This window comes from Coloeus monedula (assembly GCF_965178545.1).
Source record: "Coloeus monedula genome assembly, chromosome: 2".
NCBI classification, from domain to species: domain Eukaryota; kingdom Metazoa; phylum Chordata; class Aves; order Passeriformes; family Corvidae; genus Coloeus; species Coloeus monedula.
The window spans coordinates 53680400-53706948 of record NC_138782.1 but is presented as its reverse complement, the minus strand read 5'-3'; the positions used below and the strand labels follow the sequence as shown (position 1 = coordinate 53706948).

The following is a 26549-nucleotide window of genomic DNA, read 5'->3' as shown; positions in this document are numbered from 1 at the left end:
TGCCATTGTACATGTTTTTCAGGCATTATTGCTTTCTAACATAAAGACTGGTATGTTTTTCTTTTCCTGTCAACTTGAGGTACTTTTTTTTTATCGTTGCTTCTTGAGTTCTTCTGAGATCAGTACAGCTTTTCTCCACTTTTTTTGTTCTTTTGAGAGATATTGAGGCAACAGCTAAAATGGACATAAAATTCTCTGAAGTCACCTAGCATTCCTAAATGTGCTTAATGTGCTTCATGAAATAATGATGGTCCTTTTTTTTTTCTGTTTCTCCCTTCATTCCCTTCAGAAGTTTCACTAATACTGTTATATTAATTAAGAACAAATCCAAACTGATTTGAGATGTATGTGTCTTGCCATTTCCTTCACTAGCAAAATGATATACTTCAAGAGGAAAGAAAAAGTTTTAAACTTTCATTGACATTCATCACCAAAGCAGTTACTTGAAAAAAAAGAATTAAAGTGAGGGGTGTAATGATTTTTATTTAGTAAATGTAGCCCCTTTATGATGCAATGACCTGTGCAGGTTTGCTAAGAATCCCCATGCTTAGACTCATAGGAAATGCAAGTGTCAATTTCCAACTATTTTTGCAGCAACTGTTTTAAGCAAGTTTAAATAGTAGTTTATCATTGTACAAAACTTGAGGTACCAGATTTTGTTGTAAAGGCGATTCCAAGTCTGTAGGTGCCTGAAATAACAAAGGTAATCATTACACCCCCTTTATTTGGGGTATGCCTTCCTGATTCTTGTTTGCATGAAATAGGAAGGTAACGCCCGCACTTTGTGCAAGGCCACTCTGTCAACTTTTCCAAAGCTGGAAGAATTTCATAGCAGCTTCTGAAGCCAAAATCATTTCCGTGTGGTGATAGGGAGAGTCTCTGTCCAGGGATGTATTTACTTTCTACACCACCCAGGCATGGATGTTAGCCCAAATTGACTAGTGAGTACTTTTGGTCTAGGGGGATGCCTGTGTCATATCACTTGGGAGAAAGGTGTTTGCCGCCTTAGATGTAACAACTGTCTCGATAAAGAAGGGTCCTGTTGGGACACTGTAATCTAATTTGAGTACTGGCTGAAATGGAGATGACTGCTGGAAAAAGTCCTGTGCGTACAGGTCAAGAGGTGAAAGAAAATCAGGTGACAGAAATGTTCTGTTGAGGCTGCAAGAACATGAGCTGAGCTTCCATTAAGACTAAGGGAAGCCATGTGGAAGTTTAACTGGAGAAAAATTTATTGGGAGCCATGCATCACTGCATCCACTGCTCACAGATTACCTTCAAATGAGTTTGTCTGCAGGTTAAATGAAACTTCATAAATTCCTTTTTTTAGCAGAATTAAGAGCCCACTGACCCTGTCAGAGCATGGAATTTCCAACCTACTGTTTAGACCACTTTCTACACTTTCACTGAAAGATGATTGTGTTGTTGCAGGTGACATTGTAGAATAGAACTTAATGAAGGAGAAGAACTGTCCGAGCTCAGCTTTCCTTTCTCCTTTTCCTTCTGCTCAAGGTGGTTTTAAATGCCTTTTTCAGTACTCTGTAATGGATAAAGCAGCAATTATTCCTTGCCAAATTTATGGTTACTTGATTATTTACATCAGCTGAAAGAGGCCAAAATCAATGGGAGCTCTTTTGTGCTTACAGTGGAACTTCATTTTATCCCTGTCAAAGACCTAATTTGCCTCAGCAACTGCTATTGTTGAAGTAGGGCAGAGACTCTTTCCCTGAAGACCTTAAGCCAAATTGCTAATGCTGCTTTCTTCTCTGCTGTTCTAGACAGGCAGTAAACCATCAGAAAGAAAACTAACTTTAAAAATTCACTACTTGTGAATGTCTTTTGTTATTTCCAGGTCCTCTGTAAGGTAGCTCCATCTCTGCACAAGTGTTAAGCATTTTAAATTCATTGTCCCTCCTGAGTCCCCCTTCTGAGAAATGCCTGGCTTTTTATTTCCACCACTGATCTTTTCTGCTACTCTGTAGAAGTCTCATGTACATTTTACACATTTTAGGCAAAAGGGCTGTCTTAAAAGTGTTCTGCTGTTACTGAGGAAGCTGTTATATATTTAGTTTCATGAATGTTGTACACGAAAACTGCAGTTCACCAACTGTCAGCATATAATGTAGCTCTGAAAGAAAGTATTTGAGATCATGTCTGACAGCGTGGCCTAGGTACTACTTCAAGTTATATTTAAAGTTGGCTGACCGTGGTGCTAGTTACTTTTTCTATGTAGCAGGGTTTGAACTACCCCATGTTGTCATGTTTTCAGTAGGACCCCAATATGAGCTCAGAACTACTTCATTCAGTTTCAAATTCATGCGTTCCTTAATGTGGGGTAGCCAAAGACACCACAATGCTCACTTCTCAAGGGAGATGTGAGATCAGAAAATATGGCTTTTATCAAGTACTGGAGGAAAATGCACAAGGTTGTTACAGGTGAGAGATTCCTTTAGCAGGTGTTCAGTTTCAGTAATAACAGTTGAGGATTCTTTGTTTTTGAAAGTGTCTGACACAATAAAAAGAAGCTTTTGTCATTTACAGTGACTTTTTGGAGCTATAGAATATTATTCTTTGATGGGCTTCATTTCCTTGCAGGCAAGCTTTCACTCATGTGTGCTTTAGCTTTAGGTGCATAAACACTGGCTTTGCTGAGAAGCATATTGCTTTTAAGGTTCCACAGTCTCAAGGGTTGCTGCAAGTAGTTGGCATCCTTGACAGATGATCCAATGTTGTTTTTTAACAAATCTGCTCTGTTACAAATCTGCTTACTCCTTGTATCCCCTCTTATAATGTATGGATGAAAAGCAGAGAGGTAAGAGAAACCATGTATGCACAAACATGTGGGTATTTTTTATTCCTTGGTAGTTATTAAGAAGTCTCAGGGTAGTTTAGATTTGATCTGCGATGACAGTACTGATGGGAAATGCCAGTGACCTGAACGACCTGTTCCAGGCTGGTATCTCAGAATATCCCTTCTTTGCTCTTCAAGGAAACAGTGGCTAAGAGTGAAAGGGCATAAGTTTCATCTTGCAGTAGTATACAGTCAAGGTGAAGGTTTTTTTGCTGCTGTTCTTCTTAAAGTGCCTCTAGAATAGTAATATAGTTCAATATGTTGAACAAGTCACATTTAACAGAGTGGTTTTGCAAGACAAGCAACATGCAAGGAAGAAGAGTTTTAGAGAGAGGTGCAGCTTGCACATTTGATTGTGCCTTTCTGCCCTGGAATTTTTATAGCTTCATTTTACTAAATATACCAAAGACATGAGACTTTTCAGCTGGATAGGCTTTGGGTATGCTTTAAAATTTTATTTTACTTTAACTTTTAACTCTATTTTTTATTCTTTTCTCCTCTCTGTCTTTCTTCATTTTGCATATTTTACAGTGAGTTATCTTTTGCCATGTTGAACCTTTTTCACATTATCACTAAATGGCTGACTAGGCACAAACTTCTAAAATGGAAAATGTAGCAGCAGAAGGGACCTGTTCTGGGAATACATATTGCTCTGGACTATTCAGTTCTTAGCCTTCATCCAGCTGTGTTCCACAGGTGGGGGGAAATGCAAGGGGCAAGTGCCTCTGCTCTTCACAGCTGTTTGAATCATTGTGTTCAAAATGGGTGTGCTCACCTGCCATGCCTTACTAGGCATGCCTACTGCCTTACTCTTCTGCTGGTCCTCTGTAGAAACTCCGTTTTAGTAATTATTTATTCCACACAGACATGAATATGCCTTGGGTTCTCCCACCCTCACAACTAATGAGGTATTCTTGTTCTGTTATGTTTTATTATATGTGCTCCCTCTCCTCCTTCTCCCCTTGTTGGGACTTTAAGCATGCAGAAAGGCCAACAGAATTTGATCCTATGTGGACCCAACATGGATGAAGTGCTAGCACACATATAATGAACTGTTATATTTCTTCAGCAGTATGACTGCCAGGTGTACTTTTTGTCTCTCATGCCTAGAGTTAAACAGTTTTTATCTGAATCCTCAGAATTGCTAATCTTTCTCTAAATTTTCAGTGTAAAATTTTTTTAAAAATGCTCAATATGAATGAATGTACAGCAGTGGATATTTTTAAAATTGATTTTCTCAAATTTTCCTGTATGCTGACCAGACTTTTTCAGTGCTAGCCAATTTTTTTGTGAAGCAAAGAAAACCCCCAAACAACCCCAAAACCTCCTTTCAGGAAGTTACTACCTAATGAAAAGCCAAGAATGGTTTAGCTGCAAATGCTGTAAGGTGATCCCATGCTTTTGTGTCCTTGTGAAGTTGACTCGAACCTTCGTTCTAGGCTTTTGTGTGCAAATTTTCAACTTCCTTCCTCCAGCACAAACTTGGGTGCTTCTCAAAAGCAGGTGGAGTTCTTGACTTTAAATGAGAGTTGAATGAGAATAAAAGCATTAAATAATTCAGTGGAAGTGGAGCTTCTGACTAACATTAAACAATTAAAGTTCTGTCTGAAAAAATTTGGAAACCCTATTTGTTTCCTGTATAGTAGCCTGTGATAAAATGGGGCTAGAGAAGCCTTAGGCACGTTGTATTTAAATAAGCTTCTTGTTCAAACCAGAGCAAAAGCTGCAGTTATGGATAATGCAGCTTACATTTTATTTCAAGAATAAATATTATCATAATTTCAATTGTAAATGCTGTTTATTTTTGTCAACAGGCCAGTAATAAGATCTCTGTGAGAGCCTTCAGTTAGCAAAATGACGCAGAATGCAAAAAGATAATAAATCTGTGTGGAGATTCAGTTTAGTGCTTCATAACTTAAATCAGATGGGGTATTTCGAAAGAAAAGTACGGTTACAGCAGTAGCACTGGGAAATCCAGCAGCAAGCTGTGAGTCTCTGCATGAGTGTGGGGACAGCCTGCTGTCTGCACAGTGTCTGTTCCCCTAAGCACCCTGTTTTCTGACCTTTGCTTACCTTGTGCTAAGGGGTGACAGTACATAAGTAAACAAGAAGGGATATATATTTTTTTTTCTGCTAGTTTGACACTTGAATAAGCAAACACAAATTTGCTACTAGCAATCATGTATAACTACCTTAAATGAAACAAGATAGGAGCTGTATGGTGTGGTTTTGGAAGGTACATCTAAGTGTGTACTTCTTACTGAGACTTTACGTTAATTTCTTACTCTGGTAAATGCTAGGAGTAATTTCACAGACTGAATTTAGGGAAAAAAAAGGTGAGAGGTAAGAGACCAAACCAATCTGTGTGAAGCAAAGACTGTAGGCAAATTATTCAGGCACTGCAGTGGAGAACACTTCTTGCTGTGGGAGATGCCAGAAAGATCAGCAGCATTACATGAAAAACTGCTCTCAAACATCCTGTTAGTTAAGAGCACATGGTATTCCCTTGGAAGTCCTTGGATAATGGTTGTTGGAAGATTTAATGTTAATGAATTTAATGTTAATTAAATTAATAAAATTCAGCTAGAAAACATACAGTGATTGGCTTCCTTGATGCCTCCTGATAAGTCTTTTATTTACTGTTCTTAAATTCTAAAGGCCTTCAGAGGAGGCTTGTCCCTTCTTTCTGTAGTGCTTTCTAACTGCCTTGGAAACTCTTTTTCAGACAGAAATGAAGGTGTTTTTAAAATAATCTCTTCCATTTGTACTCTACCTTTATTCTTTAACTTGCAGTGCTGCATCACAATTTTTCCATTTTGCCTCACTAATAAAAGTAATTAATATTAATTCCTGATTACATGTGCATATAAAAATATCTGAATAGCAGAACTGTCACTCCAGCACAGATATCTCTCATGTGTTCCTTCGATGTGCTTGAGTTCTAGACAATGAATGTAAGCATGATTCTTCCCAATTGTGTTGGCTATGAAATAGAATAATTTCATCTCTTAACAGCACTGAGTATTTGTCATCCTTGATCAGAACTTAGACTTCTAGGGCTTTTTATTTTACCTGTAACACTTACTGATTTAATAAGTACTAACTTGTTCAGTTAAAAAAAAAAAATTAAAACCCTATTCTCTTCATATGTTCAGTGGAGATACAGGAGTATAATTTATTCATTTAATTTATCTAACTGCAGAGTTGGAGGATCATTACACAATTAATGAGAAAAATGAATACTCCTTCTGCATTACAACACTTAGACCCTAATCTTAAAACCAGTTTTTAAGGTTTAATTCTGTGGTTTGAAAATTAATTAAGATGAACACGAGGTTGTCCTCTGGTATCAGTCATAAGGCCTTTAAAATAAGCCCCCCCATCAGATACTCTTCTTTCTCCACTCACAGCAAAAGCTCAGTTTGGTGAAGCATTGTGGGTTGCTGCTTTGATGCAGTTTCCACAGCATTAAAAGATTTATTTTAAATGTTAGTGGAAGATCCCTATAGTCTAGTGTCATTGATCTTTTTTAGTGAACTTTGAAAACAAACAAAACCTTCACCTTTCTGGTAAATTGCAGTGGTACACTTCAGTATTTCTTGCTTGATTAGGAAATAGACCACCTGTGGTTTGATAGAACCTCTTAGTAGATGGCCATTTGCTATACTACCAAGAGTAATTTTCTTACTGCTCTTCTCTTGTGCAACGTTAAAGTTGATATAGAGGCTCATTCCTTGGTAAATGTTTTAAGAATGCTCACTTCATAGACAAAAAATTACTTGAAATTGCACCAATTACATTGCTTTTAACTCTTTTAAAATGCCTAGCCAATATTCAAATAACAGAAACGGTGGCTTTTGGAAAGCTTACACTGAAGCGTATTTTTATGGCTGAGAATAGAGTTTTCATTGGATAGGGAGAGTCCCATTCTCAGGGGCTTTCAAAAAGACCATAAAACCCAAAAATCAACTAGATCCAGGTAATACTTCTCCTTCCTGCAAGATAAGGCCACTTAGTTAACTGAGAATATAAGACAAGCTAGGGCATAATATATGGGCAGACTGAGTCAGAAGGTACTTAACCTTGGAGTGTGGCAAAATGATAAATTACATAGGATAACTGAAATGGCACTGAAGCCATGTTAGGCACTTGAGTCTAATGCTATTGGTAAGAAGTGAAATAAGAGGAAACTGCAATACATTATTTGAATGAGATTTTAATCCACAGATACTGAATTAATGCTGTAGAATTTAAGATGTCTATCAATTATTTAATACAAACTCTGAAATTAAAATGTATTTTTTGTGGTCTTTCCACTACTTGGATTGAGTACTTGTCTAAAAAATACTAAATTAATCATCTTTTCATTGATCAGTTTTAGTATCTCGAGAGATGGGTATCCTTTACTAAGTAATAAATATATGAATAAGCCTCTTTTCAAGATGTATAATATGCATGGACTTAATGAGGCTTTTATTGCACTAAGCTGTCAGAAAGCTATAAAACTTTTTGTTACAGTCAAGAAAATTTTTAAGGAAAACGTTTGTCAGGTTGGGCCAAAATAGCGGAAGTCCAATTTCTCAAACTTGGGAAACTGGATATTTACTCTGGGTGTGCGTTAATGCTGCTTGTAGAATCTTTTTTTGGATGTGTTGCTTTGGCAGTCTGTCATGTTATATCACCACTAGATAGTCACCTTCTTTTCAGTTTCACCCTTTTAAATAAAAATGTTCGTATCTAAGATAATGTGTTTATTTCATTTCCGTGGAAAGAGAACAGTGTTAAAAATGCTATTTAAGACAGACCACGAGGTGCCCCAACACTTTCTGATTTCCAGTCTGATTATTGCAAGCAAACACCAGTGTCTTATACCTTAAGGAGGGAAACGAGGAGGAAAGGCAACTAACAGTTTTAGCAGGAGGCTTCCCCATTGAAGTCTTTATGGACTGCTGATAAGTAGGAACATTTTATTTAGTCACCAGTACTTACCAGAAAGTAGCGCCTGATGAGGAAATTCCTGCCTGGCATAAAAGCCAGATTTCCTCCATACTCTCTGCTGCCTCCTTCATTCTGTCATTTAGGGTTACGATTCAAATCTTCATGTTCTGGTCAGTCCCTTAAGTGGAATTTAAATCTTGGTCTGTTGTTCAGTAAATTTTGTAATGCCCTATGCATGAAGTAGATGCCATGGTGGTACTTTTCCTACATACTTCCCTCTGACATCTAATTTCTTCTAGTTATACTCCAAGTATGAGATATTTCCTTCTTTTGTTGTGTTTTGAGTATATTTGAAACATTCTGCTTTTAGGGCTGGGTTCTTGTGGGAAGCGCAAAGAACACAAGAGTTTATATTTAAGACTAAATCATTATAAAATCATGGTCGATTCATAAAGCTGAAAGCCATGTGCTGTCCAAACAAGTTAAAAATAAGAGGGCAAAAAAGCCCACCACCAAACCACCCAGTCCTCTACTAATCTTTCATGGCAGTACAGCACTGCCTGTCATCAACACTACATCTAGAATTCTACTGAATTTTGTTCTTGAGATTTAAAGTCTTGTCTCATTTGTTTGAGGAAGGCCTGAATGTGTCTGGTTGATCCTGTAAAAATACCTTCCAAGGCAAACCAATACCTTTAGTCATAGAGGGAAAAAAAAAAAAAAAAAGACAAATCCAATGGTTGCAGTGCCTTGCTCTAAGCTCTAGGAATGTTCATGTAATTCATGATCTGCATTGCAATTGCCACTGTAATAGATACCGAACTGGTAATTTTGGTAATCATATTTATGTCACTTTTGTCTTATCCTGCCACTTGTAGCTCTCTATTGTAAGAATTTTATTTGTCCATTTGTCCTGATGAATTGCTAGTCCTTGAGGTACTATGGGTGCTTAAGTGATTTGACTTCTGGCAGAGGTTATCAGTGAGCCTCTGCTTAATTGAAACCTTTATGTTGGGTTCAATTGATAATAAGCCTCAGTGTAGGACTGACCTTGCTGGAGCAGTGTGTTAACTCTGTATTGTAAATGCTGACCTGCTGTAGGAAGGGAGAGGGCATTTCCCCCTCCTGGTCTGATCAGATTGACACCAGATATTTTTCAAGGCAGGTGAAAATAGCGCAGTGCTTTTGAACTGCTGGATTTTTTGTGTTCCTGCCTGAAGCTGCATGTCTTGAGAGAAAACAGGATGTATTGACTTGCTGTAACCACCAGTTGACCTCTGTGCCCTTTACATCTGAGTCACATAGGGCAACACTCTTCTTTTTATCTTTTTGTTGTCATTACTTGCTGTTGTGAGTCGCATAAGATGTATGTATGTTCCTAGTATAAACAACCTCATTAATTTACTCTTAAGGTTCTTGCTGTTCTTTATTTTTCCATTTTTCTTCTAGAAAAAGAAAAAAACCTTCCCCTTTCTTTAGTTTGCATTCCAAAATCAAGTTGTGTTTAGCATGACAGTTTTCTTGCGTATTTTGCACATCATCTCAAGTGTGAAGCAAATTCTTTATTGTATACATATCTAATGTTGTTTCACACAGTAAAGTCTCAAAGACTTTTATCTTTTCTGAAATGGAACTTTAGAGGTGTGTGTAAGATCATCTCCAAGTTGATCAGGTATTTTTATTTCAAGTAGAAATGGAATAACTTTTTTCCTCCTTACCTAGGCTTGGTTTCATTGATTTTGCTGGTTCATTTGCAGTATCTTAACATTCAGTTGCTTCTGAATTTATACTTGATAAAAGTAGGGGGGTTTTAGTTAATTCTTTGCAGTAATAAGGTTTTAGTTGTAAAATTCTGCTATTAGTTCTATAATCTCTGCATTATGCCTTGCTAAATGATGAGGCTCTTAAGCCTGGATTTGTGGGATGTGCACTTCAGAACCCACACCTATAAACAGTTTCCAGCACATGTGATCGTAGTTGTGTGTTACAGGCTGCTGTGCTGACCATCCTTTTCCTGCCATTGATAGAAGTGCTTTTCTTTTGACAGCCCTTGCATTTTGCAGGCTGCCATTAGTAACATTACCAATGGCTATAAAATGCTGTTAGCTGGTTGTTTTATTTTTATCCAGTTTTATGTTCTTATTTAAGACACATGAGAAAATGCACCAAACCACTCTAATACCAAAAGTAACAAAAAGCTTCACTGCACATAATCTTCTGCAGCAGTATGTTGTTTCCAGCGTCTTAAATTCCCAGTTGTGGTTCTATAGCATCTACAAGAGCACTTTGGAAGGATGCTTTGTTACAGCTGGTGTTGTGCTTGTTTTCAGCTGTAGATCATGAGAGCTTACACTCTAAAATGTGAATTTGTTTGGACTCTACAATTCAAATATTTCATCTGTGTAATAACAGTAGTTTTCAGTATGAAATTTGCATTTTTGTTGCCAACAGTGTATGCAGAGCTATTTTTAAGGGAAATTGCGATGAAACTGATCAAGAAAACGTTAAAAACTTTAGTAGCAATAAGTAATGTAAAGTGGTCTTAAAATGTACGTTGTATTTTTGGAGCTTACGATCTGACATTGTCATATCTACAGAACTGCTGGCTGTGCAGAAGCTATATTAAACCCATGTCAGCGTAGAACTTATTTCAGTTACTTTATTGTCTTCTACAAATTCAGAATTTCTCAAATACTGCAGTGTGCTTTCATGTGAGAGCAACTGAAAAAGTCGTTATTCAGTACAATTTTCAAAGCTCTTTTGCTGGCAGCGTTGGTCCAACATCTTGTGTATACATAAATATTTGATAACCTTTTATAGAATTATGTAGAATGGTATGTGTGCACCTTAGAGGGCATTTCATTTGCATCTAATAGTGCTGAAAGATCTAGAATGTATGATTTCTTTGATTAAAAATGAAAATTGGAAAACAAGTTATCTAAGTATGAAACCTGTGACCAAACGTAAAATTAATGTTGTATATTTGGATTCAGTCCTGGAGTTATGAAGCTTCATTGTAATCCAGCCTGACACCCATTTTTATTTATATGCACTAACATCTCTGAAGTGGATCTAAAGGCTGTTCATTTCTGATTTGTACAGGGGTTTTTTTCCAAGAGCAGCAGAAGGCCTTAGTGTGCAGGGGAATAGGATCCAAACTTTGTCTTGAAGGAGAAGGAAGGAGATTCTCAAATAGTGATTCTCGTTATAGCTCTTTCAGAATGGTTTTACTTTTTCACTCTAATTTGTTGTTTTTCCTTCTGTAAATAGTTAATTTGGAAAATAATAGTATGTGAACATGATAAATAGGCTTTTTGCTTGCAGAAGCAGTGGAATAAATTCAGACTGTTTGAGCTGATCTGTTATATGGGCAGTAAGGCTGTTTTAGTTCTGTCACCTTTGGAAAATTTTCCTGAGTTTATTTTGCAAGCACTTCTGCAGTTTGTGTAATATGCCCACATAAAGCATACAGACAGGAGGCAAAGTACAAATAAACCAAGTAAAAATCCTGCTAATGCCAATGTTTTTTCCCCCCCTTCAGAGTTATTTGTAAAATCCCGACCCATACTAGATATATTAGTATAATCCACTAGCTCAGAATAATTTTAGGGATAGTTTTGCTACTGGTCAGTTCATTGGTACTTCATATGATGGTAGGGTGAAATAAATAAAAGTAAAAGCAACATGCGCTACCCAATGTGTTCATAGGAGAATTAGTTGTAACGGGTTTTGCAAGTGGTGGGTTGCTGGTTTGGTTTTAATTATACATTTGCTGACTTGCTGGCAGCTATTACTGAATCTGGTTTTGGTGGTTGAGTAATGTGTGTTTGTGCGGAAGGCATTAATAGCAGCTTAAATAGGCCTTCACATGCACACAGGGTTTCCAGTGGGAATGGTTTGAAATGGAGTGATTTCCTCACAGCCACCCATGGGGTGTCAGGTTTCCCGCAGCCGAGCAAAGACTCATATGGAAAACAATCTGGCTGCGCCGAGCCTGCCCTCCTGAGCAGCCCCAGCTCGCGGTGGCTTTGCGCGGCACTGGTTGCTTTTACAGCTCCAAAGTTTGCTCAGTGACTGAACAGCCACCTTTCCATTTGAGGGGAAGGAAAAGGGGGTGAGCAAGGGGTTTTGGTCTGGGGTTTCTGCAGCCTCAGGGGTGGTGGTGGTTTTCCAACGGGGAGGCCTCCAGGAAGGGGGAGTGTGCTTGGCTTTGGAGCAGCACCAGGGCTGCTGGAAGGGAGGATGCTGATTACAATAATAAACAAATGCCGGGGATAGATTACCACACGGCCGTCAGAGCAGACGGCACCAAAGGAGGAGATCCCCAGTGAAGGCTTTGGAGGTTGCAAGCAGGATCCTTTGCTGGACGTTTTTCTTTTTTGTATAGACAAAGAAAGTTACTTTTTAGACGACTTCTAATGGGCCTTGGCTTTTCTGTGGCACAGCATCTTCTGGGTGAAGTGAAGAGGGCTGGAGGTACCTGGTTACTGCCGTAGCAGCACCAGCCCATGGTGCTGGCTCTGAGGAAGGCAGAGGAGAGATGGCCTTCTGTCTGGTCACACCGTGTTTCCTAGGATGAAGTGTGCTTCATCCCACTTTAACTTGTCTGAGACGCTGGTTTTTGATGCTTTCCATAGACAGAAATTTCTCTTGGTTTTTTGTTTTTTTTTTCCCCTTGAATGGAGCAACATGGAAGGACTTGTTCCTCCTCTCCTCCCATCATATACCAGCAGGTTATAGTTTCTCTCACTTGGGGTCACTGAGACCAAACACTAACCTTGAGGCCTGCAAGAAGCACTTGGATCCTGCAGGCCGTTGCTGAGGTGAGCTGGAGGCAGTCCTGGAGAGGTGTGGAGACAAGGAGATCCCCACAGTGCCATGAGGTCAGGACTACCCTGCAAGGAGCAGCACCCAGTGTCAGTGGCTCACCCCTGGGTGCCCAGCCCATGGGAAGGAGCCGGGACAGGGAGACTGTGACAATGGCACTGTGTGAACTGTTCCCAGGGAAACACAGCCCAGGAGAGAGACACGCACTGGAGCGCTTGGAGTATTTTGGGACTGTATAGGTGGAAAAAGAGAGAAACTTTCTGAAGGCTATAGACTCGGCTTGGAGGACGTACCAGGAAAATGTAGGCTTCGGGAGATGCTTAATGATGATTGGCCTGAACTTCAGCTTACGTGAGTTGCTGACAAAATTTGAAAAGGTATGATAGGCACTTGCACACATGCCTTTGAAAAAGGCTATGTATGCTTTTGAAAACTACACAGTAAATAAAAAGGGCAGGTTGATGTTTAACCTAGGTTTTCTGTGTTGCTGTTTATGTCCTCATGTGTACCGTGTTTATGGAAATCTAATGTTGCTTATCTTCCCCATTTCAGGTCCTACAAGATTACTTGTAGAGCATGTCCTCTGATTGTGGGCATTTTTATTTACTTATTTATTTATTTTAAATTCCAAAGGACATGAGGAACAGTTTGGGCTTTGCTAAGCCAAGGGCGTAAGGGGACGTTACAGGCTGCCTGTGACCTTGTTCCACTATTGACATAAAGCCAGTGCTCTGGAGTTTGCTGTTAAATTTAGATGAGTGATATTTTAGTCAAATTGGAAAGATCTCTTGATGGCTTTTATAAGTAGAATTATTTCTAGTAAATATGCAACTTTCCCACTGTTTCATCTGTTCTTTTATTTCAACTAGTTACTCTTTCTCTTACCAGGTTGTTTGGTAACAGTAATGCTGAGAGGCAGGAGGTTTGGCTTTGCAGTGATTGTGCTGATGAGCAAGAGACATGAGAATGTTAGAGAACAGATTGTTTTCATCTCTTTGTCAGCACTTCCAGTGAAACTTCATTTGCATGCTTGTAACCACTGTTAGATTTGCTTTGTCTTTTTTTTCGCTGTATGAACTTCCTATGTCCTGCAAGACTGCAGTCCGTAACAAAATACAAAGTAGTTTATTTACGGATTAAGATAAAACACCTTAAAAATGTGGTCACACGGTAGGAGAGCAGTTTGTAATGCCTGATTCTGTGTTTTTCTAAACTTCAGTTTGTTCTTTTTTTTTTAAATGTAAACCAGCATTCTCCTCCTCAGTAGTTACCAGTTTACCAGTTTTGTTTATCAGGGAGAGGTATACTTGAGACAGGCACTATTCAGGGTCCCACCAGCATGACTCTTCCAAAAGTAGCTAAGAGTAACAGCAATAGCATTTGTGACACGATTTCTTCATTGTGTAGGTCACTGGCTTCTCTCTTGCTCCCAGTCTGTCATCTGGGCTTCACTCTTCTCTTGTAGAGGCTGCTGTGGTAGCCTGTAAAGATTAGGACACGTGCCGGACTCTGAGATGCTTCATGACTTCATTAAGAGAGAAGTTTTTAACCAGTGTTTCTAGTATTTTGTGAATCCTGCAAGCCCGGTATGTATGCCCTATATGTAAACTCCAGGCTCTCCCCTGTGACTTCGAATATTCCAGTGTTTATTTTATCTCAAAGAAATTGATCATAGCAATTCTCAACAAAACTGAAACTTAGAGGTCTCACAGCTCTGGTGTATTTTTTAGCTTGAAGCTTGCTGTGAAATTTTGTTGTCTACTGTGCTGAAATTTGTCATGCAACATAGAAGGATATTTTGGTGCTGGAGAAGAAGGTTAGCATTGTATTTGGTGGACTTTGATCACAAATTCTAAAATTTTAATCTGTGCTTATTTAGCAAGTTTTCCTTTTTTTTTTTTTTTTTTTTAAATTTTTTAACAAGCTCCCCTCCTCCCCTGCTTCATCTCTCCCTCTTATGATTCCCCACACGCCCATCCTGTCCTTCCTGAGGTCTTTGCTGCCAGGAGAAACAGCGTTATGACAGCGATCCTGGCTTGTAAGCTCCTTTCAGCTCTCTGGATTCATTAATATATGTTCTACAGAGAGAATTATGAGTGCTGTTACTGTGGCCATAATGCAGAAGCCAGATGGCATTTGCAGAAGCTTGCACGGCACTCCCTTCCTATGCGAAAGCAGAGTCACATTACACTGCAGTAGGCAGGGCTGCTTTGGTTTTGTTCAGTCATAATTAGGTGACTGCTGGAATCAGTATTAACACATTTATGGTGCCTCTCAGATGTTGAGTCTATGCCATGCAATGGAGCCACAGAGGTTGTTGAAGGCAGTCTGGCATTCTCAGCCTTCCTGTAAGTGCATCATCATTCTTGTGATAAAATGAATCTTTAACTACACCATATGTCACCTCTTACGGTACCATCCAAGAGGCTTAAGTGCAAGTCAAGACAACTTTTTATAAACTTGATGTGTTGGTGCAAGGCATTTGGTAGTACAAGTCTTTAAAAATTAGAAGTGAAAAATGTCCAAAAGTTTTTTCCCCCCAAAAAAAGATCTTTTTTGTTCATGAAATATCTGAGAGTTTAAGTATTAATTACATTTCTGTCATATCTACAGCCAATTGATTTGTAAATTGCTTTGATCTTACACTATAGTTGCAGTGGCTGTAGTGATATCCAGTATGGTCTGTGTATGACACTTGAGAGAGGTTTAATGTCCATCTTTATACACATTTCTGGCACTGGTGGGTTTAAGATAAGGGCAATTCTGCTTTAAGGTGTTCAATGCGTACTGCTCTTCTGAATGTGAGTGCATTATGAACTGATTGCTTAACAGAAACTGCTGCTGCAGTCAGGCCTCTGAGACAGCAGATGGGATGAGCCTTTCTAAAGGCATGACTGTCCTCTGACATCAGAGACTTCCTGGATGAGATGAGATTTTTTTAGCCATCTTTTTACAAGAACCTTTTTTTTTTTCCTAGCTACCCCTAGCATTTTTAAGGCTGAAACAAATAAAAGTCCAATTCCCCTTTTACAATGGCCACTTTCATACACCTCTATCATGCTCTAATTCTTACTCCTTTCTTAAGAGTCATCAGAAAGTGAAAAGCTCCAAGTAAAGCAGAGGCTAAAAGGAGTAATATCTGACACAGCAGTGTTCCAGAGGCAGTTGGCAGGAGCAGGTAAAATGTACCTGGTTCAAGATAAACTAAACAATCTGTTATTTAAAAAAAAAAAAAAAAATCCATTCCTTTGCTACCTGCTGTGAGACCTCAAAGAACAATGTTCTGGCTGTTGTCTGTGGCATGCAGTTATGTCCTTTGGTTGGCATTGACATTTTTCTTCCAGCTGTTTGAGCTGGAAGATTTTTCTGCAGATACTTTGATGAGCAGTCATCACATTTATTCCTGACCTTTGAAAGAGACAAGTGCAGCGTTTCTGTAAATGTGTCTTTGCTGACTTCAACGTTGCCAGTGAAGGCAAATGGGTATTCATTTTCATGGGACTTGCACTTCTGTGCACCTGGCACAGAACTCTCTGGCATGATTTGCATTGGGTGGAAGACGTACAAAACTGTTCTGGCAAAATAGCCTGGGAGTAACTTTTGCTAGGGAAAATGCAGTTTTTCAAGCTGATTTTGGTTTGTAAAGAGTCAACTTCAACCCCACTAATTCCTTTTAAGATAAACATGTGGTTTGAAAGCCACAACAGAATGCCTGTCTCTGGCTTGTACCTGGGGATTAAAAGGATGTAGCACTCAATGTGCCAACACAAAATGCTGCCAGGCTTGTTGCACAGCATCAGCATTGTACCTGTATGTCCATTTCTTGCAAGCCATGTGTGGTTTGTGTGGCATAACTTTGCTATCCCTGATCTGTGATCAGATGTTTATGAAAATTCAGTGGAATTCTGTTTCCTAATAAACATAAAAATAATTGGAGTGTAATGCAGAATTCTGCTGTATATAGTGGGTTTAAAAAACATTGTAGTAAAACATTGATGAGTCCTAGCTTAAAACCCTCTGTGAAGTTATAGTTTGGTACAGAATGCTATTGACTTTTTTCTTGAGAGACTAAGTTGAGTTTTGTGGCCTACATGTAAGAAAAATTTAATTAAGGGTTCTTGATAATAATCTCTTTAATGCTATGGGAACATGTTTATTTCCCTTACGGAATAAAATAGCTTGCTTCTTTTAGATCCTTGTATAATTACCCCAGCATTTTTAATAGTGCAAATTCAATAGAGTAACATTTTGTATATTTTAAAATGCGTCATTTCTTCCACTCTAATTTGGCCATGGAGTTTTCTTCCACTAGTTGTGTTTTTATCTTCAGCAAAAGTGTTTGGGCCCCATAAAAGGGGAAATAACTTTGCCTGTATTACCGTCTTTACTGGTATATTGCCAATACAGACAAACAAAATCTGAAAAAAACATGAGTAGAAGTGAATCTGTTAATAGCTTACAGGGTTGCAGAGTGAGTTAGAGGCCTTCTGGACTCATGATTTAGAAAAAGACACTAGAATGCCCATCATCATGGGAATGCTGTTGGTTTGGCTTGGAGGTTTTTTTGCCTTTATAAAGCATTGATAGTTTCCAAAGGACAATTATGCCTAATGTTGTAACTGCTTTTAACATATCCTTGCAGTCTGTAAGAAGGAAAGACAAAAGCTTAGTAGCTGGTTGATCTTGGAGCTGGGCTCATAAGTTTGGTTCTGTTCCAGTTATCGTCATATACCTTCTTTTACTCTGGGCATGTCACTCCAGTCTGCCTTTGGGCTGTTCTAGTAGCAACTTCAAAGGGAGTCAGCTGTGTCTTTGGGTCCTTTTCAGTATTGCCATCTGTAGCCTTACTGAGTGGCACATATTTATGAATTCTTTAAAAACATGCTCTTTGGTTGTCATCACATGGCAATTTAGTATTTTATTTGGTAGAAGTTAAAGCAAGAAGTAGGCTTCTTATGGAGACAAGGTTTAAAATCAAATCCAAACATAAAATGAAAGCTTGAGTCCTGCAGGAAGACAGGTAAAGAGGGAGAGAAGCAAAGAAGTCAGAGAAGCTTCAGAATGGAAACAGAATTTTGAAATCACCAGACCAAAGTAGAAAAAGGCAGCAGCTTAATCTTAATATTTCAAAGGAATTTAAGGGAAGTGGCAGTCTTCTAATACCTGGCTACGGTTAAGAACATATCTAAATGCCAATCTAGTTATTTCTTCTCCTTTCAATCTTTCAAACTTTGGAGCCTTCACATTGATTTATATATGAATTCTTTCCTCAAAAAGCTTTCTTCTAATTCAGGGCATTAATCCTGCAAGCAGTTGGCATGTGAACAAATACATTGACCTCATACAAGAAATTATCAATCCAGTTTAACAGATAGGTGCACATAAATGTTTGCAAAATTAGCAAAATATGGCATCTCTGTAGGAGTGCCTCAGAAAAAGTTGATAAAGCAAGACATTTTTAGTTTATAGTGTATTTCTTTAGTTTTGGGGTTTTTTTTCTGTTGTGTTCTTGTTTTGTTTTTCTTTTCTCTGTCCTTTGATTTGTTTCACATGCACTGGGAGACCACTCTGGCCCAGATCCCTTTAGCATTGGGCTAAGAGCAGTGATGGAGTTTCACAGTTGTATCCCCTCTTTACGTGGCAAAAGCAACAGAATTTTTCCCTCTTCTCCTGCATACTTCAGTGTGTTGCCCCTGTGACTCTGAATATGGGAACTTCCATGTGATGATAGGGGAGTGTTCCGAGTTTCTTCTAAAGTATTGCATAATTGAAAGTGGATTAACTCTTGCTAGAATTAATCATCACTGGGGCCTGAGCAGGCATAATCAACTTTTTTCATCCCATTTTTTGCCTCATAGAGGACAAAAGAGAATCAAAGACCAAGAAAAAGGCAGGAAGAGAAATAATAGATTAGGAGGAACATAAATTGTGGGGTTTACAGAATGATAGAGTTCTTTCCATTTTGAATAAAGAAATTTGGGAGGAGGGCAACCACATGTTTACAAATGAGAATTGAAGGACTTTGATAACACAGTGAATAAAGGAGAGAACCACCAATTGCTACCAATTACAGTAGTCTTAAGATAAGATGGGAACCCATCATCCAGAGGACAATACGTGAATAAAAATCCAGATGTTTTATATCATTATTGGAGAATACCTAACTTATTGTGTCCATTTCTTGCCATTAACCGTTTTTCACATCCCACCTTCCTGCTCTACTTCTTCCACGTGCACACTGATGTGGCGTATGTTAGTTGAATTTCTCTCCATCTTTTCTTTGAGGACTGTGACAAACTCAGTCAGTAACTTTATCAGTCCTGTTGGGTTATTCATCAGCTGGCACTGGCTTGTGTTGGTTTTTTTTTTTTAACCTGGAAAATGGAAATCAGAAATGACAGAGTAGTTAATTGTGAAACTTTATTCTTTGAACTGAGTTGTCTCAACATGATTGTCACAGATGGGACTCGAGAATGTGAACAGCAGATTTATTGTACCTTAATCAGTGTAACATGATGATTGGAAAGTGCAAGAATCAAGCCCCATTTTGAAGGAAACATTTTTGAGCGTGGATGCTGAAGTGGCCTCTCAACTAAAATCCAAGAATGCTTTATGAAGGTTCTCGAATGAATGGGTTTACAATTAATATTGTGATTGTAGAATGGAAAATTAGAGATCAGTTTGTTTTCAATGGAGTTGTCATTTGTGATTTTGAAGAGGAAAAGAAAGATATTTGACGTGACGTGGCTTTTATAGCACAGATTCGTTGCAATTAGAATCATAACTGCTGTACGAGGTTGTATCTCCTGCTGTGTGGGATTGAGCTGGGTCTCAATGCACGCTGGAGTTGTAAGGACAGGAGCTGCAAATGTTTTCAGATAAGCATCTAATTCAGATGATGACTGTGCACTCTTATTTGGATTGGCTGATCATCAGACACTTCCACTCTGTTTTCTTCCTTTTAAATGTCATTTTTGTTTCTGTGTTTAGAACGGTGATTTTAATCAGGTTGTTTTAAGGACTGCAAAGCTGTCCTTTTACCTGCTTTGAAGGAGTTAATCTCAGGGCAAAGAATAGGTAGTTGTCCAAAGTCACATAGTAGCTCTTCTGGTGAGACAGAGCTTCACCAGTGCCTCCCACCCTCTCTTGCCTCCTTCCCCACTGCCCCATATCTCCTCCCCAGTCTTCCTCACCTGTGTCCTGACTTGTTTGTTTTCTTCCCTAACTCAGGAAAGCTTTCATGCTATCTCAAATTCATGGCTACTTTTCCACTTTAATTTGTAGATGTGGAAGCAGGAATACGTCTTTAGGATGGGGAGGTACAAGAGCCCCCTCCTTTTCTGCTTCTGGGAACAGATGGTGATTACTGAGGACTTGACTGGAAGAATAAAAACCTTTAAGGAATTTCAGTTATTTGATTTCCTCCTTTGCAAAAGAATTTTATTTACGTCTGCATCAAGTTCCTGTCATAATCTTCGTTGATTAATCCTATTGAGACAGCCAGTGCACCTCCTGGCTTTCCACACATTTACATTGCTTTATTGGAGTATACATAGATGTATGGATGCTAGAAACCATTGGCAGTGGTGCAGGAAGTTTTGTTTGCTCTTATAATGTCTTTTAAAAATAATACTGTGCTCAATTAGATGAAGACAACATCTGTAATGTTTTTCTTGAGGCAGATGGTAGATGAGAGAATAAAATGTGTTTAATTTCAAAGGGGAGGAGAAATGAGTCAGCTGAATGGAAATCACAGGCTTTTCTTTTTCTTTGCAGTCTTTACTATGAAATTCAGATTATAATACATCCTGCTATTTTATGTCTACCTCTCCATATATTCAGGGCATAGTGTAATGTAGTTTAATTGTAAAAACGGACCTTCAGTTGCTGTAGCCATTTAGCTGCAGTTTAAGGGGACAGATTTTAGTTAAATGCTTTCATTATGTGTCACCTAAAATACTAGATAGAGGCTGCATTTCACTAGACCGTACAAAGTTTCTGCAACATTTTGTTTTGAAGAAGAAAAAGATGACATAGCTAAGGCTGAATCTGTGTAATTTCTGGAAAGGAAATGAGTTCTAGTGCATTTGCAAATGCCACACTGTGTGAAATGCGTGGGTGAACAGTAGGTAGTTAGTTACCTTCAGTGCTACAAAACACAACATCACAAAACTTGGTGTTTATAATTCTATTTCCTTTTTCACAGCCTAGGACAACTTGCAGACTCCTTTTCTCACACTTAAGAAAGCTAGACCTTTTGTAGTGATGTTAATAGGATTGCAGGTTTTCTCCTCTGCATCTTTTATCAGAGCCAACCGAGAAAGTTGGAATACATGCTCTGTCCTAGTGTTTAGGAGTACTAGAGTCAGCTCTTCCCTCCTTTGCTTACAGAACTATGTTTGAACTTTTCTTGCTGGTATTTCAGGACATCCAAGCTGAGATTGATGCCCACAATGACATCTTTAAAAGCATTGATGGAAACAGACAGAAAATGGTGAAAGCATTGGGAAACTCTGAGGAAGCTGCTCTGCTCCAGCACCGGCTTGATGACATGAACCAGCGCTGGAATGACCTGAAGGCAAAGTCAGCTAACATCAGGTGAGTAGTAAAAATATCAAGGTGTGAATGGGGCACAGTTCCTGTCTTCTAAGAGGCTTGACAAATATGACCACAGCATTGAAGTGAAATATCTATTCTCTTTCATGAGGGACCCCCGAGTGCAAATGTAAAAGCTTGGTGAACTTGTTCACCAGGTAGGCTTAGCTACTTGTTTTCTCTCCAGAACTGCAGTCGTAACTTGCTGACCTAGTACCAGAATTTCCAGAAAGTATGTTGAGTCTTTCCTTATTGTGAATCAATGGCAGTGTCAGTGAAATAATTCTGCGAATCTGCAGTTATTTGGAGGAGAAATCAGGAGTTTGTTGATGGTTTTGTTTTTACAAAATTTTGGTTTTGAAATTATAGGTTGATAGGATTTGCATCTTAAGTGTTTTGAGCCATTTAATTGGTATTGAATTTTAATTGCTGCTATTCAATTGAGAAATTTTTTAAAGTACCTATTAATCAAGGAATGCATTTTACATTTTTTTGACCCTGCCAGTGCCAAGCACAAGTGTAGTAATTGCTAAATCTTTGTAATCATTTTTAAAATAGATACTGCCACATTCATTGATATGAATCAAATGCTACATGAAAGTGAATTACATAGAAAATAATTTCTAGAGCTTTTAATTGCAACCACTTGCTTGTTGGCTTAAGAAAACTGTTCTTTTAATAGAAGAGAACAATGTTAAGCATTCATATGAATTTTATAAAGGCCAGGAAAATTAGCTGAGCTTGAAATCCAGGCACAAGAGTTTGAATGAGATATATGGGAAAATGTGATATTTACTTTTCATTTCTACTTATCACATCACCAGCCTGCTAAACAGTTAAATGAAACAGTTGCATCAGCTCTGTGAAAGCCCACAGGCAGAACCTGGACCCAAAGAACCAAACAGTTTGGTGTGGGGGCTTGCAGAGACTGGCAGCACCACATAGGCAGTTTAATGCAAGAGCTGGTAAACTTGGGTTGTTATGAGGTCTGTGTAAGAGAAAGACAAAAGCATGCTCTTAAAATAATAGCTTATCAACTGTGGCGTCCCAGCAAGAACCATTGAGTTGCTTGGCCATTCTGGGGTTGGTCATAAGTTGGGAGAAATGGATGGCCATGAAAAAGGGCCTTCAAGCCATTTACCCTGTACAGCAATGAGTTCCAAAGCTGTAGTACGGAAAGACCGATTGTGCAGTCAGTGCTCAGAAAAATAGGAATATGTGTTCTGAGTACAGACACAGTTATTCTGTTCTGCATAGATATGGTATGTGTGTCCCACTGGGCAACATTAATGTTTATGTTGCTCTGCTGATACCTGGAGTGCTGCAGAGCCACATGTCACTTGAGATCAAAGAGGAAGATAGGCAAGGAAGAGAATACTGGTGCAAATCTAAGTCAAGTAAATTAACCGTTCAAATCTCAGTCACTACTGAAAAGAGCATAGTATTTCTGAATTTATATATTTTTCTCCATCCTTTGATTGCAGTTCACTTTTCTAACTTGTGCAAGAGTCCTGAAAGCCTTCATATGGAAGTAACAAAGCACAGAACTGATATGAAGTCTGTCTGCCTTGAAGTTTTGCTTTCTTGGTGTATCTTTTTACAAGGATGAATTGGAAAGCAAAACTGTATAGATGAGTCAAGTGAGAACAGCATGTAACTGTTAGATGCTAGGACTGAAGAAAGAACAAGCTGATTGTTTCGTTATGGCTTTTAGCTTGGAGTAGTGCTTCTAAATTAAAATTTCCATAAGCTTTTTAGAATATTTTCAGGTATGTGTACATTCTGATTATACTGATTTTTAATTGCTGAAAGTACTGCTCTCCCAAATAGAGATAGTATGAGTTTTTCTCATCACTTTAGTCCTCAGAGCTGGTGTTGCTAGTCACTGTGTTGCCTCTACTTCCTTGCTACTATAACTAAAGGGAGTTCCAAACTGGAAAAGCAGCGCTGTTCTGATATATTTTTAAATGCATGGAAGCTGCTTAAACCTATACTTGTAGTGTCTGTGATGCCATCTGAGAGGACTGTCTCTCTCCTTGAAATTACTTGTAGACTTTTGTTTTTCTCTCTTTATCTCATTCCTAGGAAGAAAACAAAGCTGCAGACTTGTGGGGATCTGCTTTTAAAAGCTAAATGTTTGGGGGACATTCTTTTCTCCTGGGGCAGGAGGTGTGAGGATGTTAGTGTTTGGGGGAGGGTAGAGGTAAAAGTTTGGGAGAAATGGAAAAGGAGTTTCTCTCTGTTTCTCTATATTTGGACCACCCACCAATCTTATTTTTTTCCATGTGTTCCCTTGTGGCTCTGTGGGAAAAGTGCTACCTCCATAGCAGAATCAAAAGCTGAGGAGGTCTCCAGCTGTGAAGAGAGCCTGTCAGGGTCAACAGAAGGGGAGTTGTGTCAGAGTTGCTGTTTTCTGGATGATTTTATTCAGCATGGGGGGTGGGGGGGAGAGAGGGTTCCTCTCAGTCTGGTCAGTTGGATGGGAGCATCTGTGTTCTTCAGGTTCATCCAGGATTCCCTTAGGAGTGCTTTTGCATACCAGCTGGTTGATGCTGGTGAATATTTGTGCTCCAACTTGTGCTCAAAAACAATCATACGTAACTGACCTCTATTTTGATCAGAGCAGATTCTTAAGCCGCCACTTGACCTGGTAAATCTCTGAGTTTGCCAATTCATTTGTCACGTGAACACAAACACCTGAAGCTTTGTTTGCAGGTTGTTTATCAGTAGAAGTACCAATTCCAAAAGAAAGGCCAGAAATCCCAACTCAGAGAACAGAGAAGCCCAAGAAACATTTCAGAACTTCTGCATAGTTTTTCTTCTGTCTCTGATAATGTCTGTATGACAAATGTAAACGTGATACTAAAACTTTACACTGAAATGCAATTTGAAGCATATCTCAACTCCCTTGCTCCTGTGCAGCATTTGCTTTGAATGGGATTTGCTGAGTGTGTGTTTCTTTGCTCCCCAGGAGAACTGAATATTTGGGTATGGTCTTCAGATTCTTCATCTTGCTTTCATTTTCAGTATTGCTTTTGATAACATTAAAAGGCTAATATTCTGGAAAAATCCAGGCTGATGTAATGAGTTTTTCCCTGCGTATTTTTTCCTTTTAATATCTTTCTTTGGGAGGCTAGCTCACTTTGTGCTCAGTGAAAAATTTTCAAGTCCCTGCTAGTATAGTCCATTTCCTCCCCACCCCTTACTGTTCTACCCTGCAGGGTTAACTTGTGCTGAACTTTGAAACCATGTGCTAGAGTTATTTTGGTATTGACATTAATATGGCATGCACGCAAGTAGTAAGTGGTAAATTACAATGCATTTAATTCAGTATCATATGCTATAACAATCACATTAATATCAGATTAATTTTTTTCGCTATTAATATTATTGCACTGTACATTAAACAGTGGTGGATCACCCTTAAATTGTCCTTCATCTAGTTGCAGAAGTTTTCCCCCTCCTTAAAAAGCTCCAATTTATTTTGCATTCAAGAGTTCCACTAAATAATTAGAGCAGAATCTTGAAGCCTCAGAGAGTGCCAGTTTTCAGAGATGAGAGCTGCTTATATGTGCGAGAAACAATAAGAAGTCTTGATGAATAGAGATTGCACTATCAAATGTACAGAAAGCTATAAATCTGAACGTTTTAGTTGTAGTTGCTTCTAGAAATTCTCAAAGGTATATATTTTTTTAAACTATCAGAGTCTAATGGCAAAACTGTAAATTTAAATGTGGGCTGCCTTGGCTTAGATGAGAGAGCAGTTCTCTCCTCTGCCTGATTAATAAGAAGTATAACTCTGTTTTCACTTCGAGAAAGAAGGGCCACTTCTGAGTACCTGAAAATATATCGGGAGAGTGGAGACAATACATTCCACTCAGAAGCTGCTGGCCTGCACACCAAGGCCTACAGCAACAGCTTGCTTGTAATTCAGTGCAGGGTGTGATGCTGACTCTGCTGTGTAGGCCTGAGCTACAAGCAGCTGGTAGCAATTCAGTGTAGAGATAAAGGTATCGGTGAGAGCAGTAAGTGACAATAGAAACCATAACACACGAAACTGTAGGCAGTAAAATGTTGCTTCTAGCAAGTACTTAAATTTTATATTTTTCCCAAGTAGTTACCCAAGTGCTTTCCTTCACGGGATTGAAGGAGAATAGATTCCTCTTCCTAAAGGTGCTTAGCTTATCCTTTTCAGAAATGTGGATTTTTTTTTTTTTTTTGCTTTGTATTTCCCTCCCTATATACTCTTACTTGACTGCTATATTGATTCACGTATCCTAGCATTGCTGGGAGATCTCAGTGTGGCCAAACATAACCTTGCGTTGAAGTTGACCTTGCAGCACATCATCCCTTCAATTCAAATGTTGTTGTGTCATCCCCAAACATTCACTTTAATGCCATTTGAAATGATAATACAAGACAAGCCAGGTGGCAGTTTCTAGGTGTGACTCACAGTGAATCAGAAGCAAAAAGAGAACCCTCAGCGTGCAAAATAGGAAAGGGAGTTATAGTTTAGTTCATCCATCAGAAGCAGGGGAGGAACTTGCAAAACTGGTCTCAGACTAATCATTCAGCTCTACCCTTCTGTGTGAAGAAAGAAACATATGGTTTTTGCTGACATAAATTAGGTGTGTGCTGGTCTTGAATGATACCATAACATAGAATGACTGCAGTTAAAGAGGGGTAACTGGTACCTGTTGAAGATTTCTATGCATCTTTTAGGCACTGCAGTGAGAACACATCAAGTCAAGGTATTTCTGAAAATTGTAGAAAAATATATTGTGGAGTTTGACTTGTTTTGTCAATTCAAGTGAGGAATGGATTCACTGTGTTAATTCTCTAGTAGTTCAGCATCAGTGGAAGAGGATGTATTAAATAACCTGTGTCACTGATTGATACGTTCAGCAGCGCAGACAATTTGCTTTTGATCACTGCTGGTAGAACATGCTGGTTTTTGCTTCTGGAGAGTCAAGGTCCTGGCATGATAGAGTTCAGTTTTGCAGTGCTTTAGCTCACAAAATGTGCTTGTGCTTGTTGCACAACAGTGGTGGAGTCACACCAAAACACAGGATTTTGTTATGTTGCTTATGCATGCAGTGTTCAAGGTTTTAGATATAACATCAGGTACGTATTTGTCTGTGTTCCCCCGTTTCTCCTCTGCTTATTTTGATTTGCTGTGCAAAGTGTTCTGAAATAGAGATTTTTTTTTTTTTTTTTTTTTTTTTTTTTTACACAAAGTTGCTTTGCAGTTAAATGCTTGAAACATTCTCATCTTACTGATGGAGTCATTTTGTTTATTGATTTCCCACGCTGGTTTTGCCATTCAGGGCTTTGAAGA

General features: G+C 38.7%; 1 protein-coding gene across 1 annotated transcript in view; it reads left to right on the top strand.

Annotated features, from left to right (window-relative positions):
* UTRN (utrophin) overlaps positions 1-26549 on the top strand; it is a 324375-nt gene that overhangs the window by 181481 nt on the left and 116345 nt on the right. Inside the window, exon 52 of the mRNA XM_082303315.1 lies at positions 21042-21214. Coding sequence (XP_082159441.1) covers positions 21042-21214 — 173 coding nt within the window. The remainder of the gene's footprint in view (positions 1-21041; positions 21215-26549) is intronic.